This window comes from Falco punctatus (genome assembly GCF_963210335.1).
Source record: "Falco punctatus genome assembly, chromosome: 6".
NCBI lineage: Eukaryota > Metazoa > Chordata > Aves > Falconiformes > Falconidae > Falco > Falco punctatus.
In genome coordinates, this window is record NC_137585.1 from 72,355,172 (window position 1) to 72,373,091 (window position 17,920).

Here is a 17,920-nt window from a genome sequence, read left to right on the forward strand (position 1 = left end):
GATGATTGAAGTCCACCTGTGTGTGTGCAGCTCTGGGGCACTGGCACCATGGCCATGCCCAAACATCATTCCAAGAGCACAGGCACAGCAGTCACACACATTCCCAGGTATTGCGATATCCCTAAAGCCTTCTATTGATTTTGTTTTGAATTCTCTGTGCTTCTAAATGATGTTAATTCAACGAGTTTATGAGCCCCTGTATGCTTTAATGCTGCTTTACCCATCCATCCCAGTGGGAAGGCACCTGGGTACAAGAGCCCTTCATGTGCAGAACGTACCTACAAGCCACAAATCGCCCTCCATGTATAGTGCCTATGGCAAAACATATCACTGTTCAATTGTTAAAGCATGGACACCTCAGAAACTGAAAATTCCCTTTATAGTCAAAACCCACATAATACAACATACAAAAATCTCTAAGAATGAACAAAACCTACAGTAGAAAACCTTAGATACTGACATCCACATTTCAGAAAGAAAATAGTGGGTGTATAAGAGTAGAGAGGGCTCTGCCACCACCCTCAGTTTCACTCTCCTGAACTAAGGTTAGCAAAGACATGAAAATAAAAGAGAAATTGCACCCTATTCGCCTGGACAGTCTTCTTCACAGTTCAGAAATTAGCACTCAGAATTTAGCACCACTCATAAGAAGGACGAGACCCCAGTCCACGTGCCCTCCCAAAGCAGGGTGAAAGCCCCAGAATGTGTGCCTAACAAGCCCTGCTTGTGGCACACACCCACCTCACATTAAATGTGAGCACCTGGGCCAAATTAGCACTCTCCACCCAGGCAAACTGCTCCCTCCCAACCAGTAACGGGGGCTTGCTGTGAAGTAGGAATAGGAACCAGAGGGAAAATTACAGAACACATTAGGCAGTAAATTAGCAAAAACTTCTCAGGAATGGGAACAGATTAAACCATAGATGCTTCTCTAGCCACCTGGCTCTTGAGAAATCCAAAACCAGACTTGCTACAAACAGGAGGAGCCTCATCCCAGGGCAAGGTGTGGATACAAGCACCTTTCTGGGTCTGGGAACAGTAATAGCAATGAGAAGGTGCTCCAGGCCGATGTGTTTGCTTTATCTCAGGCAGGCTGGTGCCTCATCTATACTTTCTCATTCTCATGCCCCAAATCACACAGATGTACCTGGTTATAGAGAGCACAAATGTGAAGAGCGGTGTTTCCTGAGGCATTCTGTGCAGTCATATCGGCTCCATAGAAGAGAAGATGCTCCAGGTGCTGAACATGGCCATAGCGACATGCCTGCTTGAAACGCAAAATAGAAAAAAGAAAGAAAAAAGGAAAATCAGGGAGCAGCAGGAAGATGACAAATCCCGTAACATCCTTTGCTGGATTCATCCATGCTAGAAAAGTTGATTCAGGCTGGACCTGTAACCTGAAAAGTCCTATTAATATGCATGGAGACACACTGCTGCTCCTTACAGCAATATACACCTGAATACTTATTGGACAAATTATCTCTAGATCAATGGCAGATTTTGGATTCACATCATACTGGTACCAGAGCCTTCTCCATAATTATCTGGTGAAAAGAAGCCCTGAAGCACAAGCAGGCAAAGAGGAGGACAACAGCCCAACATCTCTAGTTAACTGGTGTGCTCTTTTCCTCTAGGTTTGGTCCATCTTGGGACCAGCCATCCTCAAAGATCTGCCAAGGCAATGTAGGATGGAGGCAGGAAGGAGGACAGTCTTATCCAGTAAATCGAGATCACAAATACAAACCTGTTTTTTCATTCTCATCCTTAGCTGTGCCAGTGCTCATCCACCTTGCAGGGGGCTGACAGCTGTGTGCTTTGGGAGGCCACGCACCCAAAGACAACCTATCCTCATGATGGTCCAAGACAAGGGGGCTCGAGGCAGAGCCAGCACATCTTCCCTTCTCCCAAAGGAAGATGTCTTGAAGCACAGCCAGTTCAGGTTCCCTAACCCTAGCCCATATCTTCCCTACGCCAAATCCACTTGTTAGTGGTTGGACTGAGATCCCAAAGCACTATCCTATGAGCCAGTCATAATCTGGGGAGGATCCCAGAAACTACTGACCAAGGCCAGAAGAAAACACCCCGAGCATTGGCCTGGCATGGCAGCCAGAGCTGGCACACCATGTTCAAGTCCTCCACACAGAAGCCTGGCCCCCTGTGCTGGTCCCCCCGCTGAACAGTGGGGTGGGATGATCCCCTTGTCCTGGCAGCAGGATAGCATTTACCCCGGCCGGATCACATCTCACTGTCCGCCCCACCTGGTGGATCTCCTGCCAGCCGTTCTCATCCACGCAGCCAAGCCGGGCGTAGTCGTGCAGCAGGAGTTCGCAGCAGTAGGGGTCCCCCCCCACCATGGCACTGTGGTACAGCGGCGTCAGCCCCCGGCTGTCCTTGTAGTCCGGGGAGGCACCCAGGTCCAGCAGCGTCTGCAAGAGAAGTATCTGCCTCACTCTGCAGCTTCAGGTGGTCACGCAGGAGAAAAACCTGCCCTGCAGAGGGTCTCGGGATGCCCCAGCCATGGCAGCAGGCAGTGCTCGCCCTATCTTCCCTGCAAGACTCACATTACCAGTGCCACACTTTTGTAATGGGCTGTGCTCCCCGACAGCAATATGAGAGATGCTATGGCCCTGGAAGGGCACAACCCTGCTGGCAGCCTGGACGGGGTGGGAGGAGGAGCCAGTGCTGGGGTGCAGGGCAGACGGGAGGGAGAGAACGCGCGGTGGCTCCCCCCAAACTCACCAGCAGCGCCGCATGGTTGCGGCACCGGACGGCTTTGTGAAGAGCTGTCATCCCCTCCCGCGTACGGAAATCCAAGTGTGCTCCCCCATTGCGCAGGGCCTTGATCATCTCGGCGCTGAGCTCCAGCTGAGCAGCCGCGGTCAGGGGACATTCTGTAGAGCCCCAGGAGAGAGATGGGTGAGAACTTCTGGTGTGCCCACCCCTTCAACAGGAACCATGGCACCACACTGGCCTCTCGCTTGGGCACATCTGCCTGGCCTCCAGCAATGCAAGGTGCTCCGCATTTCCCTCGAGATTGCTGCACCAAACCCCACGTCCACTCCCAGCCCCATTCAGATACTGGAGTTTTTTCCAAATGCCTGCAGGCACGGTCTGAGTGTGCTAGAGGCTGTCCATCCATTTCTTTTGGGTGTGGATGAGAGCCCTGCAGAGGAAAGGGTGGAGGAATGTGCTGGCAGTTTAATGAATGGCAGAAATGGCTTTGCGGGCTCTTGCGCTGCAGGAAAGCACACATCTGGACACACCACTTACATAAAGGGAAGATGAAGGGGGTGAAAATCAACATCCTTGTTCAGTTTCTCCCTGCAGCAAGGCATGGAGAAGGGGCTGGTGTTCCAGGGGAGACACATGGCTATGCCCCCAGCACCACCACCAGCATCCACAGAGCTGTCCCACAGCTGGTCCTCACTGCCTCACATCACCAGCAGCAAGCTCCAACTCCAAACGTGAAATGCTCATCTCAAATGGGAGGAACACCCCTGCACCTGTGTGAAACCCCCTTGCCTTGGAGGAACCGGGCACATCACACAGCAGACAGAGCCTGCACACACTGGTTCAATTCCAGCTCCAACTAGGAAACAACCCCAACTCCCAGGACTGCCCAGCACATAGGACTTGCTCCCCTGAGGGATATAATTCTAGCAGACAATGGAAGAACTAACAGAATCCCCTTCAACAGTGCACACCCACCAGCCCCCAGCCACCCTCTGCCTTTGTTTTGCAGGTGGGAGCAGGAGTCCCAATGTACATCTGCTGCTCCCGGTCAGTGCGTGCAGCTCAGGGATGCAGAAAGGCACCGCTGCACGGGATAGGCAAAGACTGACAGCAGCTGCTACACCCTTCCCTCAAGGACCGGATCCCAGAGTCCATCTCTCAGCTATGCGCTACCTTGGCATGTCTGCAAGCCAGGGGCACAGCTTGCCCACCTGCACCTGCAGGACCCCACCATGGTCCTCACGAGGATGGGTGTGAAGGACCTCTCCTTGGGTGGGGGTCACAGTGCTCACACTGGGTGGGGATTTCTGTCCCACCCTGATGCTTAGGGAGATCTGAGCTGCACAAGGACCATGCTCACCCATCTGGGGGCTGATTTGATAGCACAAAGAAGGAAGAAAAACGTGCTTTCTTATAAAATGAGTATAGTCTCCTTAAGAGATCGAACATTTTTCCAAGTATTTTGACTATAATTAAATAAATTTATTTTCTTCAGAGTGCAATATCACGCACACACACAAGCCTCCTTTTTCAGACAAATCCCTAAGTCTTTACATTCAAATTCCCCAAACTACAAATGGAGCAATGTGAGCACTAGCTAAAACAAGATGCCATCAGCTTGTACTACAGTCATGTATTTTTTAGGAAGGTATCTGATTTGCACATAAATTAAAAACTCTCAGTTTAGTAGAAATAACTATTTAAATGAGAATAATAAAATGGTTTTACATACAAATAAAAAAGCATATGAATATTAATTTTAGAGCATTGCTATTTAGCCAAATTTTTCAACAAGATAGGTGGAGGTCAGAAAAGGTTCTGTGACACTGCTAAAACTCTCTGGGTTTTGTGCTACAAGACATTAATATAAAAAATTAAGATTACTGAAGACTGTTGGTCAAGAGGATTAAAGATGGGTTCACCAATAAGAGGAATCACCAGTAAATGAGAATGTTATAACTGGGTCTTCTAAGGATTAACATCAGCTCAAACCTGTCAATTATTTTTAACAACAATCTGGAAGAAAAGAAGAAATCTCTAAGGAAGTTCAGACACACAGAGAATATTTTTACATATGACAAAGTCAATGGTATAATAAATACAATGGCTTCATGCATTCATTGCCCAATGAAAGACTTTAGCACAGGACAGGTACAATGCTTTATAGCTAGAAAATATGAGATGTATTTAAACGCAAAGGTAATTACCATTGTAACAACATACATATTACATGGGAATGTAATTGTGTCCACACGACTAGCAACGTCACCGAGAATAAGCAGTGGAAATATTCTCTTAGCTTAGCAGTAGCCGTGAAGATAAGAGTTTGGTGGTGTTATCAGTAAGGGTCTGCATCCCTTCTCACACTGCATGCAGCCACCAGGAGCAAGCAGTGCCTGATGCAGAACAAGAAACGGTGGAAAACGCCACATGTCAGGCTAACAGATGAATGGATGCACTGCTGATGTGGTGCTAGGGGAGGTTCTTGGAAGACCTTGGTGGAGCCCGCAGAGACATGGCCATGGTTTCTGTGGTTCAGAAGAGCTGGGCGCCCATGGTGGAAGCACAGTCTGCACTTCCACTGAAGCAGTGTGGGGGTGCAGGGGTTCCAGTTCACACACACACACACACACCAAGGGAGATGAAGAGCAGGTGACTGTGGGTGAGCTCCTGGGGCAGAAGAGCCTTTCTTCTCCTCTCTACCAACACCAAAATCACCCGCTGTGCAGCTCCCCAGCTCTCATGCCCCAGCTTTTTAGCTAGGGCCACCTTCAGCCAAAGGCAAAGGAAAGCCAGAGAGGAGAGTCCAGTGAAGTTACAGTCTTTTAAGGACCATCACTTACCTTCTGTGCCAAATACCATTGCTTTCATTTCATAGAATCACAGAATGGTTTGGGTTGGAAGGGACCTTAAAGACCATGTAGTTCCACTCCCCCTGCCAGGGGCCAGGACACCTTCCACTAGACCAGGTTGCTCCCAGCCCCGTCCAACCTGGCCTTGAACACTTCCAGGGATGGGGCATCCACAGCTTCTCTGGGCAACCTGTGCCAGCCCCTCGCCACCCTCACAGTAAAGAATTTCTTCCTAATATCTAATCCAAATCTAACTTCCATCATTACCACTGACTTTCAGTTACTGCTTTTTCACCATGATTTCTATCAAATCTCTTCCTTATTTATGGTTATTTTTAATTATTTTGAGAGCACATATTTGGCCCTTGCAGTGTGATAAGAACTCAGACTGCTACAAACTTCACGCCGTGCATATGAACAGAACTATCCTCATCAATCCCTGCTCCAGGCATCTACTTCCATCTCCACATGCAGTTAAATCACCAGTCTTTTTTCAGTATTTCAGTTTAAATGAGACAAACTTTTCAAACAGGCAAAAGGCAGAGAAAACAAGGCTTCCAATCTTCCTTTAGTCTCAGTTATTAATGTGCCAAATTCAATTGTAAAATCTATCACGTTATCTTGAATCCCGACAACTGAGAAAGGTCCAAAAAGGGTGTTTCAAGATGCACTGAATGAACTGCAGCTAGCAATTTGTTCACTAAATCTAATGCAATCACTACCTAATCTAGGATTTTAGTGATTACACTCTGTTAATTCTTGGAGACGTGTGTATCCAAATATATGCTTGAAGTAATTAACTACTAAGTGCACAAGATCTCCAGCAGAAAACAAGGACCAGCAAGACAATGCATTGCAGGTTGCACAGCAGAAGAAAGTGATAGATGGACGTAAGAAGGAGCTGCAGGTTGGACTCTGCCTTTGGGCCGTTCGGCAGCCGAGCTCCACAGTGTGGGTTTGACACCAGTGCTGCCTCTGACGCTCACAGAGCAGCTGTAACGGGAAGAGCTTCAAAACAAAGCCAGCACCCACCCATGCATGGTGGCTGCTCGAGTGCACCTCATCCCTGACGGGTGAGATTAAACTCTGTAGCCAAAATCTGCAACAGCAAATTGGGGCCAGCAGACAAGAGCTGTACTTGGGAGCAGCACCAGTGCTTAGGAGCCTGGGGAAGGAGCAGGTGAGATGGTCTGGGTCTAAAAAGCTGCCAGTGGGACAGTTCCTTTAATCAGTGGGTTGTAGGGAAGCAGAGGTGTGAATGGAACAGCTTCTCAGAGGATTTCCTTGTGCAAAGGGCACCCTTGCAACCCAGCAGCCTGGCTGGTGAGAGCAGCACAGGACTGGGGCAGTGCTGGGGCAGGACACTGCTGAGACAGCGCATAGCTCCCGCAGCTGGAGCACGGAGCAACTCCGGGTCCAGAAAGCTCGCAGGAGTTCATTGCTGCTCCACTTGAAGGAGTGTTTTCTCTATGTTTTTGTCTTGTGACTATGTTTTCTCTTCATTCTGCTAAAAAAAGCTTAGGATGAAAAGCATTGCTAATGTTTGAATTGCAAGCAAGGTATTCTGGCAATCCTCAGGCTGGTCATGCCTGTGAAATCCATGAATTCAAATAAGGCTGCATTGTGGAATAAAACTTCTAAGTTCCTGTCCCCAGAACTGGACCAAGATCCCCTGTTCCTGCCAACTGCAGCTGGCTCAGCTCTGGATCAGGTGTTATCCACACACATCCCAGAAGCCAGCAGCAAAGAGACAACTTGAGAGGACAGTCACAGTGTCACACAATGTGGATGCTCCTCTACAGCCTCACAGAAGAAAGGACCTGTAGAGGCTCCTCATGCTTGAGGAGTGTCACCATGAGAGCTGGAACTCACATGGCAAGGCAAAGGCAGTGAGGGAAGGCAGTGAAACCCTGGAGAGTGCTCCAACACCAGCAGGAACAACCTTTCCACTCTGATATCAGAATTTTAAAACAAAAACAAAAACAAACAAAAAAAAAATCTGTGTTACTCCAGGACTCAATCTATCATTTGGGAAAAGGGAGGATGTCTGTTCAAGTTGAGATGACAACAGGCTTGATATGAAAGTTTTCATTGCAGGCTACTGGAGAGGAGAGTTACTGTCTACTCAGTGTTCCTATACAGACCTATAGTACACAGTAACAAAAATATCTGCCTATGACAAATACCCTGTGTAAGTAGAACCTCATGGTAGTGTTTTTCAGCTGTAGGTTAAAGCATTACAAGATGACGTTTCATCTTCAGTTTCAGCTGAATGCAAACATACAATTTTTTACTGATCTCCAGCTGTGCATTTGATTCAAAGAGATGCCACCAGTTTGCTTAAAAAACCAAAAAGGATTAAAGCAACTAGGTTAAGAGATTTTAAACTGAGGAGGACAATACTTATACAAACCACAAGGCACTGGAGTTTTATCCTTTGTTTCCTCTCTCTAATCACAATTTGCTGGCTGAACCAGCACTTCCAGCTGTAACTTTCACCTTCTAAAATTGAAAGCAACAGAAAATATATCATTTATGAATGTGAGTTATTCAGTTGTTAATCAAGTAGTTGTGCATGTGTACCTTGAATGCATTATGCCATAGCTAGCAGGCAGTCTGGATACAGCACAGCCAAAGCAGGAGAGGGGCATGCTTCCCGTGCTGTGGGCAGAGGGCTTTTTTCCTAACAGTAAGCAGAAGGCTGAGAAAGCACTGCCATGCACAGCAAGTATTTCTCCCCGGTTACTTATTGCTGTTGCTGTTTGTCCTCACATCATACTGGGGACACAGTCTGTATTGCTGCACACAGTTAAGAATACTTCTTTGCAAATACAATGATTTCCGCTCATTCTCCTGCTGTTTCCCAGTTGCCACCCTATGCTAAATATTGAGGATTGTCCTTCTCTTTCCTACATGCTATACTATCATTCAGGCTTGGGTCTCATTTTAGAATGACAATAACTTCTCAAGAATTTTTTTTACATCCTTAAAATGTACCTACAGGAAACAACTGTGAAATTTTTCTTCTAATCTATGTCAAAGACAGTTAATCTTTGCTAGAATATCTTCCCAGCAATCCTGCAGCACTGAAACATGAACAACGGCAAACTGGGCTGCAGCGGTTTAAGATGTGGCTCTTCTCTGCCCTCTCACCCCAGCAGAGTGAGGGGAAGGGGAATACCTGCTGCACTTCAGCTGCCTGAGTGCAGCTTAAAACCACTCCCAAAAGCAGCTTAAATGAAGATACCAGGCTTGGCACTGAAGAGGCTGGGATGATGCCGTATCTTCCTGTTGGCTCTGCTGTGAGCACAGCACCATAAAGCACACAATATTTCATGGTGCAGCCAGCGTTATTTGAAGTCCATTAACTGGATTTAACTCTGGAGAAGAACATTCCTCCAAGCAGGGAAGTCCAGCTTGCCTTGGAGTGCTCCCCACCACACACTGCCTGCATGCAAGGGAACTGCTCTGTTCAGAAGAATTCAGCCCAGGACAAGCATGCAACACCTGCACAGACAAGGTGTGAGGGGACCCTGGTGAGACCAGGCTGCAAACCCGTCTGTGTCTCCAGCAAACACACCTAGCATTGACCTTAGGGATACAAACAGGCTCTGATAATGGCAGAAAAAGGAAGACAGGGTTGTGAGTTATGAATGTGAGTTATTCAGGCTGTTAATCAAGTAGTTGTGCGTGTGTACCTTGAATGCATTATGTCATAGCTAGCAGGCAGTCTGGATACAGCACAGCCAAAGCATGAGAGGGGCACGCTTGCAACTCACATCCCTAAAGGGGACAGCATGGATGATAAGTCCCAGAGCATGGCTGCTGTGTGTCCTGGGAACAAAAAGAACAGCAAAGGCTGGAAAGAGAAACTGAGAGTATGCGCAGGTATTTACATAGCTCAGATGAACTGGGCAATGTATATCATCCTTCTCATCCACAACACAGATATATCCCTTTCTGAACTGCTAGAATTTAAACCTCGAGCAGGGTTATACAACTTCTCTCCTTTAAAGGAAATAGTTCATGAGCAACAGGAGAGCTCTGTTTTCTGGAAAACCTGCAGATAAGACTATTAATTTCCCTGTGTTGAATAGGATCACAGATAATGACCCACAAATAATTTCTGCCGAGATATTTTTTCCCCAGGTCAAGAGAGGTAGAAGAAAAGGCTACAGAAACTAAGAAAAGAATGAATCATTTTTGCTAGGGATCTATACTGCAAAGTCTTTCAGACAGTAATACTGCATTTGCTGCCACAAAAATCAGCAGAGCAGTTACAAACTGCCTTTGGATGGGGATGAAGGGAACACTTGTGTTGCACAGGAGTGGATGAAGAAGAAAGCTTTAGCTGCTTAAGGGCTGAATTTCCAAAACCTCAAGGGTTTGTGTTCCCCTTCTTTGCTTTTGTATGAGGAAGGAGAATAAAGGGTGTTTGTAATTATCCATGCTGAAGACATGGCCACACAGAAGGGAGCATTTGGTGTCAGAGCGTATTTGCAATATCTCTCGTAGACTCATCCCTAGAGACACAGTGGATAAAAGAGCATTGCTAATAGCAATGCTGCTCTGCCTAAAAGGAGAGTAAATTTACTACAGTGATTTTGTAAAGGATGGCTGAGAAGTTAAGAATAGCACTTATGCACTGCAGCTTTTTCTATCTTTGCTAAATACCAAGCACTGGAAATACCATCATTTATTTATTCCTTTTCTTGAAATCTTAGTTGGACATCTGCCCACAGTCCCACCAATTTACTGATAAACCTGAAAGCTCTGGGTTAAAAATTCAGTACAGAAGTATTCCCAACCAAGGAGAGACTAAGGTTTTCAACGTATCTGGAGGCTTGATTTAGCAGCAAAGTGGCCTCTCCTCTGTCTATGCACATTACCCCTGCAGGTCCTCAAAGGATTAGGCAAGAAAACTCTAAGACCTTTTGGGAAGAGTTTCCTCCCTGTGTTTTTATCCTCTTTAGTTTCAGTTTTTACTAATTTCCCAATCTGAGAGTCCTAGGTGATGGGCCAGGTGGGCATCTCCTGGCAAAGACTGAGGAGCACTGTTTCAGAAGGACTTGGGACAAAGATGTTCAGAAAATCCCTGAGAAGCGCTGAAGAAGGCCAAAGATTTTCAGTTCCTGAAGATGGTGCAATGAGGGGTGGCTTCTGAATAGAGAATATTTATGGAAGTTTGTGGCATTTTTGTCTTCAGGAAGCAGAGCACCAGAGGAAGATTTATTACTGGTAACTGCCTCCACCTTGGCTGTTATACTCAAATATCACTACGGGCTGAAGGGACAGAGCGAAGGCACTGTTAGTTCAGTATTTAACACTGGCCACATCATTATCTGACCTGGCATTCAGAGAGGCACACAAAACTCCTTGCCCCAAAACCTTGGGGGCAAACAGCTGCCCTCCCTGTGCTTTGCCAAGCCCTCCCAGCCCTGCAGGGACATGTTATCTGCTCTTCTGCCTCTGCCTGCCAGGCAGCACAGACTGTGCCTTCACCCCTAAATGTCTCCTGGCATGCTCCTGCTGAATTCAGTGAGAAAAAGGTGGTTCCACAATCAGGGTCATCAAGCAGTGATTCTTACCCGCGTTGTGCAGTGCCCATCCAGCCTCACACTGGCTCTCAGGGCTGTCCTCTGCATGCAGGGAGCTCAGCAGCCTGGTCTGCAACAACTCCCCACTTCCCAGAGGAGGCAAAACCCGCACTCATAGCATTGTTCCTCATCTCGGAGTCTAGGTCGCAACACCGCTGGCCACCATGCCATGGGGCTCTGCCATGGGAAGCTTGGCCACGGTTGCGGATCTCTCTGGCCAGCTGGAAGGAACATTGGGTCCCAGGGGGTAATTCCCAGGCACCTGTAGATTCACAGATGGATTTGGATGCAATAACCATATGAAAGGCTTCTGTGCTTCAACAGGAAGGCTTCCCCACAGCCCACAAGTAAGCTTGAACAGCAAACAAAGAAAAAGGCAGTTCCTACAAATCCATCCGGGTTCTGTCCAGAACTGTAGGCACAGAAGCCAGTTCTTGAACTAGCTCAGCCTTGGCACAATCAAAGTCCAAATAACAATATGATATTCCAAATCATCAATATGATATTAAATATTAAATCAATGCTCTCCTTTCTCTCTACACCCTTTCTGTGCTTCCACAGGGACTGGCAAGGAGATGGTGACCTGCAACAAGACTCCAGTGGCTTCACTCTCAGCAACTCCCTCCATTCCCAGCTTTCTTGCATCTGGCAAGTCCCGATGTCCTTCCCAGTTTGGGCAAGCCAGCGGCCTCCCCTCCTTTGATTAACCTCAGGCACGGTACATGCTCATTTTAGCCTACCTCCTGCGCTGCAGACTGAGACTTGATTAAGCCCCTTGAATATAATACTACAAGACAAAATATTCTTCCATCCATCACCCTTGGGTTAGCCAACATAAATAAAGGCAGAGCTGGAAGGACACAGAACAATTACATTTTTACTTTACCATTCACTAAAATAAAACACTATGCTGCACATATGTATACTTATTTTTTCCCAGGACAAGATGGTACAAGAAAAGGATCACAACTGACAAGTGTCAGTCATGCTGCTTAACATACTCCCATAAAGGGGAGTATGAAAACTTGTAGCAAGAAACAAATAACCTGAGAAAAATAAATTGCTTTCTCTCTGTCCAGTACCATGAAGTTCAGATAAAAATGCATTGGGCCCTTAACAAGAGCAAAAAAATGTTGATAGGAAACAGGGAGAGACCCCTAGTTAAAGGAGTCAGACCCAGAGAGATAGTACTTGTACAGCATGTACTGCTGTTGGGTTTTTAATGCTGGATGTACCCCTGTTGACTTCTTGTAAGGATCAGCATTACAAAATAGGCATCACTGAAAATATTAAGACCCTTATCAGGAGATAGAGAGGCAAGTGTCCTTGCTAATCTTGCTCTTCTTCAACAGTTTGCAAACAGCATTCTAACCTAAGGCTCCATCTATATATGCTGCCATGGTACAGATGTTTACTTTAAAAAAAAGAAAAGAAAAAAGCTAAACTGAAGAAAAACAGCCCAAAGGTATTTATTTTGATGAAAGAGCTATTTGTTAAGCCTATTCCAAGCCAATTTTAAGATATTCATATTAAAATAACTGTCTACACAGCTTTGTGCAGCCTTCAAAATTCATACCATAAATTACATCAGTGCAATTTTACATGGGAACAGTATGAAGGCTTGTTAAAATATCTTCTTCCAACTGCAATTGTGTTGGTTGAAGCGGCTGCCTCCCTCAGCCTTCCTCCACTGTTTGTCACTACCCCACATTTGCAGGGCCCCCGTCCCAGCATGCTCGCTCAGCCCTTTACAGGAGTCTCACCTAACATTTTTCAGTAAAAATGAGCTACTTTTTTTCCCCAAAACTTGGGATAATTGCATAATTAGGTACTTGAGATAACTAATTTGTCTTCTTGCAGAGGAACAGAAGAGAGGCATGTGGCAGCCAGAAGTCCAGGATAAACTCCAGAAACTTTTCCTTGACAGGAATTGTCATGTGCCTTCATTGCTTGAGCTCCACCTCATCAGAAAGGCAGTACAACCACACACACCACCTCCAAATTCCCTGTCTCGGCTATACATCTGAAGAAGTCCTACAGGTGATGAAACTATAAACAGAGCTAGAGATGACCACATCACAGTAGGGCCTCTATCTTTTGGAGAGTCTATCTAGTGGAGTCCTTGTTTAAGGAGTCTGAGGTCCTACCACTATCAGCAAGGCCACTTACATCATTTCCTTCCAAGCTCTGCAGAAGTGGCAAACAACAATGACAGTGACACCCACCAAGCTGCAGACCCATGAAGAGACCTCTGAGAACAGAGTTGCTCACATTTCACTCAGGAATGGGCAATGCACCGACAGCACAGCAGTATCACAGCCCTGCGCATGTGCAGCACCAAACTGTCCCAATGTGACTGACTGCTGATACTGTCACAAGACCACACAGTCCCTAATGCTGCTCTCATATTCTGCCACATAGGGTCCCTTCCTCCTCTTCATCTTCCATCCAGTAATTCCGGGAATTCTAGCTTAGTAAACAAGTCCATAAGAAATAGGACTGCCAAAGAGCAGTTTTATATGGTTTCTTCTTTTCAGTCATGGATCTATTCCAGCTGCATGAGGGTAAGAGCTATGCCAAGCTGGAGGCACTATGCTTTCCTTTCTACAGAGAGAAAGAAGCAGTCCTGCATAGGAAGTGTGATCTGGTGATAAATGAAAGATATGGATCGGAAGTGCACATTGCACCACTGTGCAACATCTGAAATATGAACACTTATGGGAGGATAGCTGGACAGCTAGACTCGGGAGCCAGCCCTCGAGGCAGCCCAAGCAGAAGGATCTGCAGGGAGGGAACAGGGGAGACAGAGGAAGCAGGAGAACAGAGCATCAAGACGGGCAACAGAACAGGAGTACCAACCATGATCAGCACCCCTGCAAGGAACTTGGCTGGGAGGAGTAAGCAGTTACTACACAAACACTCATGTACTTGTTTTGCTTTGTTTGGGACATCAAAGAGGGATGGAGAAGGGAGTTCGAGATGGTTTTCTTTCCTAGTCTAACTCTGTGTTCATTACTATCGTGGCCAGAAGTGAAACACTTAAAAAAACCAACAAATGTATTTTATTTTCTATGATTTCTGATTGCTTTCAGCAAGACCATCATCTCATATTTTATACAAAGATACATGACAGGCTCAGGTCCTGAAAAGCATCACCAAGAAAGACTATCCAAGCTGCAAAAGAAAACCAGCAGACTGTCTTCCTCAAGCTGAACCCAAAGGGATGGGTTCAGCCTGCACGTGTAAGTGTGGGCAGGTAAGCTCCCACCACAGTTAATGGAGATGTGGTGGACAACTCAGTGGCACTCAGCTGCAGCAGCCCATGGGTAGGACTCAGCTGCCTCAGCGACGACCCCATCCAGCACGGCAGGTGCCGATCCCACCCGAGCTCCCAGCCACAGCAGGAGGCAGCCCCGCACCAAACCTGCCAGGTCCGTATTGATGTCTCAGATCCCTGGTGTGAGGTGCCCAGCCCAGGCGACCAACTGCAGCCTCAGGGTCAGCCACTGAAATGCATCTGGGTGCCCCTCACCGTGAACTGGAAACCTGGCCAAGTGAACAGGAACCATGCTGCAGCACTCGTATTTACATGTCTGAGCACAGAAGCTGAGGAGAGTCCGTTCTGGAGGCTTCTCAGGAAACCACACTTCACCAAGAGGTGAGATAATGATCTTGGCTGAGAAATAGGTAGAGCAATTAGAAAGATGTTAAACTAAGAACACAAGCAAAATGATTCCAAAGAGGGAAATGCAGCACAAATGCACCATGTCAGAAGTAATTAAACCCATTTGACAAAGACTGTGAGGAAGATTTTTTTTTTCTTCCTCTTTACTGATTGCAAAATCCTAGGAGGCCGGATAACAAGAAAAAGGATGTGGACTTCTTTTGCTGGTAATAAGAATTATGATATAATTGTCAGTACTGAAATCTACAGGCAGCTAAGCCATTTTATAACATTACGTATGCCTGCTTGTTGTGAGAATAAGGAAGTACTGAGTGGGCAAGGAGGACCAGAGAAAGAGTCTACATTAAAATCCCATCATCTATCATATGGCCACTAATTATTCAGAACAGGACTTTGAATGCATACAGATTAACAACTGCAGGAATAAGTTAAAAGGTCCTTCATTAAGATTTTGTTGCAGACCACGAACTCAAAAAAAAAAAAAAAAAAGCATTAACTGCCTAAGTGTTTATCCCTAAGTTGCATAAATTTACATTTGCGCTATCAGGGCAACTTCAAATTGAAGGGAAATGTTGAGTGTCCCATCCAACAATCAATAAGTATCATTTCATTTTCTAAAAAGGAGAAAACTGATCACTTGAATATAGGCACTGTTGTACTCCAACATAGGGGAATGCTACTTTGGATCTCAATGTGATAAATAAAAACGTGCTAAATATTTGACTGCTATCGAGTCAACTAGAGATGACATGGAAACAAGAAAGTCCCAACTAGCCAGGTGAATATTTGATGCTTCCTAAGGAATTCAACCAAGGAAAATTAGATTAGGTAATCAATCATGGCAAACACAGGAGGTTTCAAATTAAAGAGTAAAAGGCGACTGGGAAATCTTGAAGAACAATTTCTGTGTGACCCAGAACTACAAATCCATAAATCAAAGAGAACCCCTTCCACGCGTCCCTCCCAAGTCAGCAGTGAAGTGATGGTGGCAGTTACAGAGACAACTCTAACAACAGAACATGATGAGATAGATAGTAGTTGATATGAACTGAAAATTAGAAAATTAAGAATAACAACAAGAACAAATGGCATGGGAGTAAAGAAATCCACATTTGGCCTGGCAAAGGACTGTCAGAGAGGGGTTTGGCTGCTGTTGTTTAAATTTGATAATACCACAATGACTTCCCAGCCCCTGTGCAAGCCAGTCAGTCACTAGGCAGGTAATGTATGATTGCTAATAAATACAGGCAGCAAACTGACCAATCATTTATTTTTCACTTTGCTGCTGCGGAAATACATTATCTTCCTTTCCATTACCAAACATGGATTTTTGGCATTAGCTACCCAGGACTGAATAAACAGTTTACATCTAATGAATGTTGTATATTGTCCTCTTTATCTTCTCCTTGAAGATCTTCGTGGTCCAAAAAAAGTTAAACTTTAACACATTTTGAAATATAGGGACATTCAAAAAGACCAGAAGAAAAGCAGTGTCAGGCCAATGTTCAAAAAGCAGCAAGTAAAATGATCCATGAAACTACAAGTCAGAAAAATAACACTGATCCTGGGAAAAGCTGGGGAAATTGATTTGGAATTTAACTGACACATCATTAAAGAATACCTGTATTATTAATATTGCCCAATCAAGCTTCACAGTAAATTGGTCTTCCTACTCAAACGTAATTCCTTTCCTCGGTAAATTAGAAGTCTGATTGATGCAGATAGCTGTATTGATGTAAGACTCATGCTTGACTGAGTCCTACATGACATTAAAAATGAGTGGTATAAAATGTCAGTCAGGCGTGCTCCAAATGAACAAAAATCCAACTGAAGAGCAGCATTGGAGCAGTCACTGGGGAACGTGACTGACCACGTGGGCGCTGAAGAGGCTCTTTGGCGTGTTGCACTTGATTCTTACTCTAGATCCTCATCAATTATCCTGAAGTAAATACAAATCTCTAATCCGATTTGTAGATGCCACAAGGCTTGGAAGAGTGCTGGGAGCAATCAGAGCCAGGCAATCCCAGAACGAGGAACAACAGGCATGGAAACTCCACGAGACACCACTTGAAATGCTACACACTGGGAAGGAGATGTGCTGCCCTGGGCAGCTGCAGCAGCTGCACCCTGCGGTCATGGCTTTGCAAGATGCTCCTGCCTGGGGGCCCAAGCTGGACGTCCTCAGCCGCGCTGCTGTGGTCAGCGGCCCAGCAGCAAGCAGCAACTTCCCACCATGCTCTTCCACCATCTAGCCCAGGCTGCATGGGATGTCAACAGGAAGGAAAACAACCTCCCCAAAACAAATTTCTCAAGCAAGGAGCTACTTAGTGGTTTCACTTCATTCAGCCAACATGGGCCAAATAATCCCAGGGTAGGACACAACGCAGGAGGAGGACAGGAAGGGAACCCCCCCCGGCCCCTCCATCCAGCAGGACATAATATGGGGCCCCATCCCAGAGATGTGTGGTCACCCCCAGCCACCCAAACGCAGCCCTGGGATGCTGGAGAACAGGGACCTGCATGAAGAGCTGTGCCTGCCCATGATAAGTGGCACAGGCAGGCAGCAGGCTGTCTAGTACCTGCATTTCTAAAAACCTCTTCAAAATGTAGTAGTGACATATAAGTCACAAAAATGAGAGGAATACTGGAGAAAACCTTCAAATGAAAGACCGGAGGAGTTTGGCCTCTCTCTAATTAAGGAAAGGAAGATTGAATGTTGACTTGATTACCGTGTATAAATACCTTCATGTGAAGACATACCAGATACTAAAGTGCTCTTTAATCTAGAAGATAAAGTATAACGACAGCTGGAAGCTGAAGCACACAAATTTAAATGAGATACGAATTTTAAACAGTGATGGTGATTAGCCAAATAACGAAGGAAAGACAAGGAACTTCTGTTTCCTGAATCAAGATTGATGACTTTCTGGAAAACATGTTTAAGCTTTGCTTAGTGAACACACACACACAGAGGGGTTGAAGAGCATCCTGCGAGATACAGGAGGTCGGGTCAGATGGCACAATAGCTCCATCTGGTCTTAAATTCCAGGAAC

At 45.9% G+C, this 17,920-nt stretch overlaps 1 protein-coding gene across 3 annotated transcripts in view; it reads right to left on the bottom strand.

Annotated features, from left to right (window-relative positions):
* The window catches only part of SHANK3 (SH3 and multiple ankyrin repeat domains 3), a 369,137-nt gene that overhangs the window by 273,192 nt on the left and 78,025 nt on the right, over window positions 1-17,920 (bottom strand). For all 3 annotated transcript variants that reach the window (XM_080390963.1, XM_080390961.1, XM_080390962.1), the window contains 3 exons: window positions 2,740-2,891; window positions 2,259-2,426; window positions 1,148-1,264 (listed from right to left, as the gene is read on the bottom strand). In XM_080390963.1, the coding sequence (XP_080247089.1) occupies window positions 1,148-1,264; window positions 2,259-2,426; window positions 2,740-2,891 (437 nt within the window). The remainder of the gene's footprint in view (window positions 1-1,147; window positions 1,265-2,258; window positions 2,427-2,739; window positions 2,892-17,920) is intronic.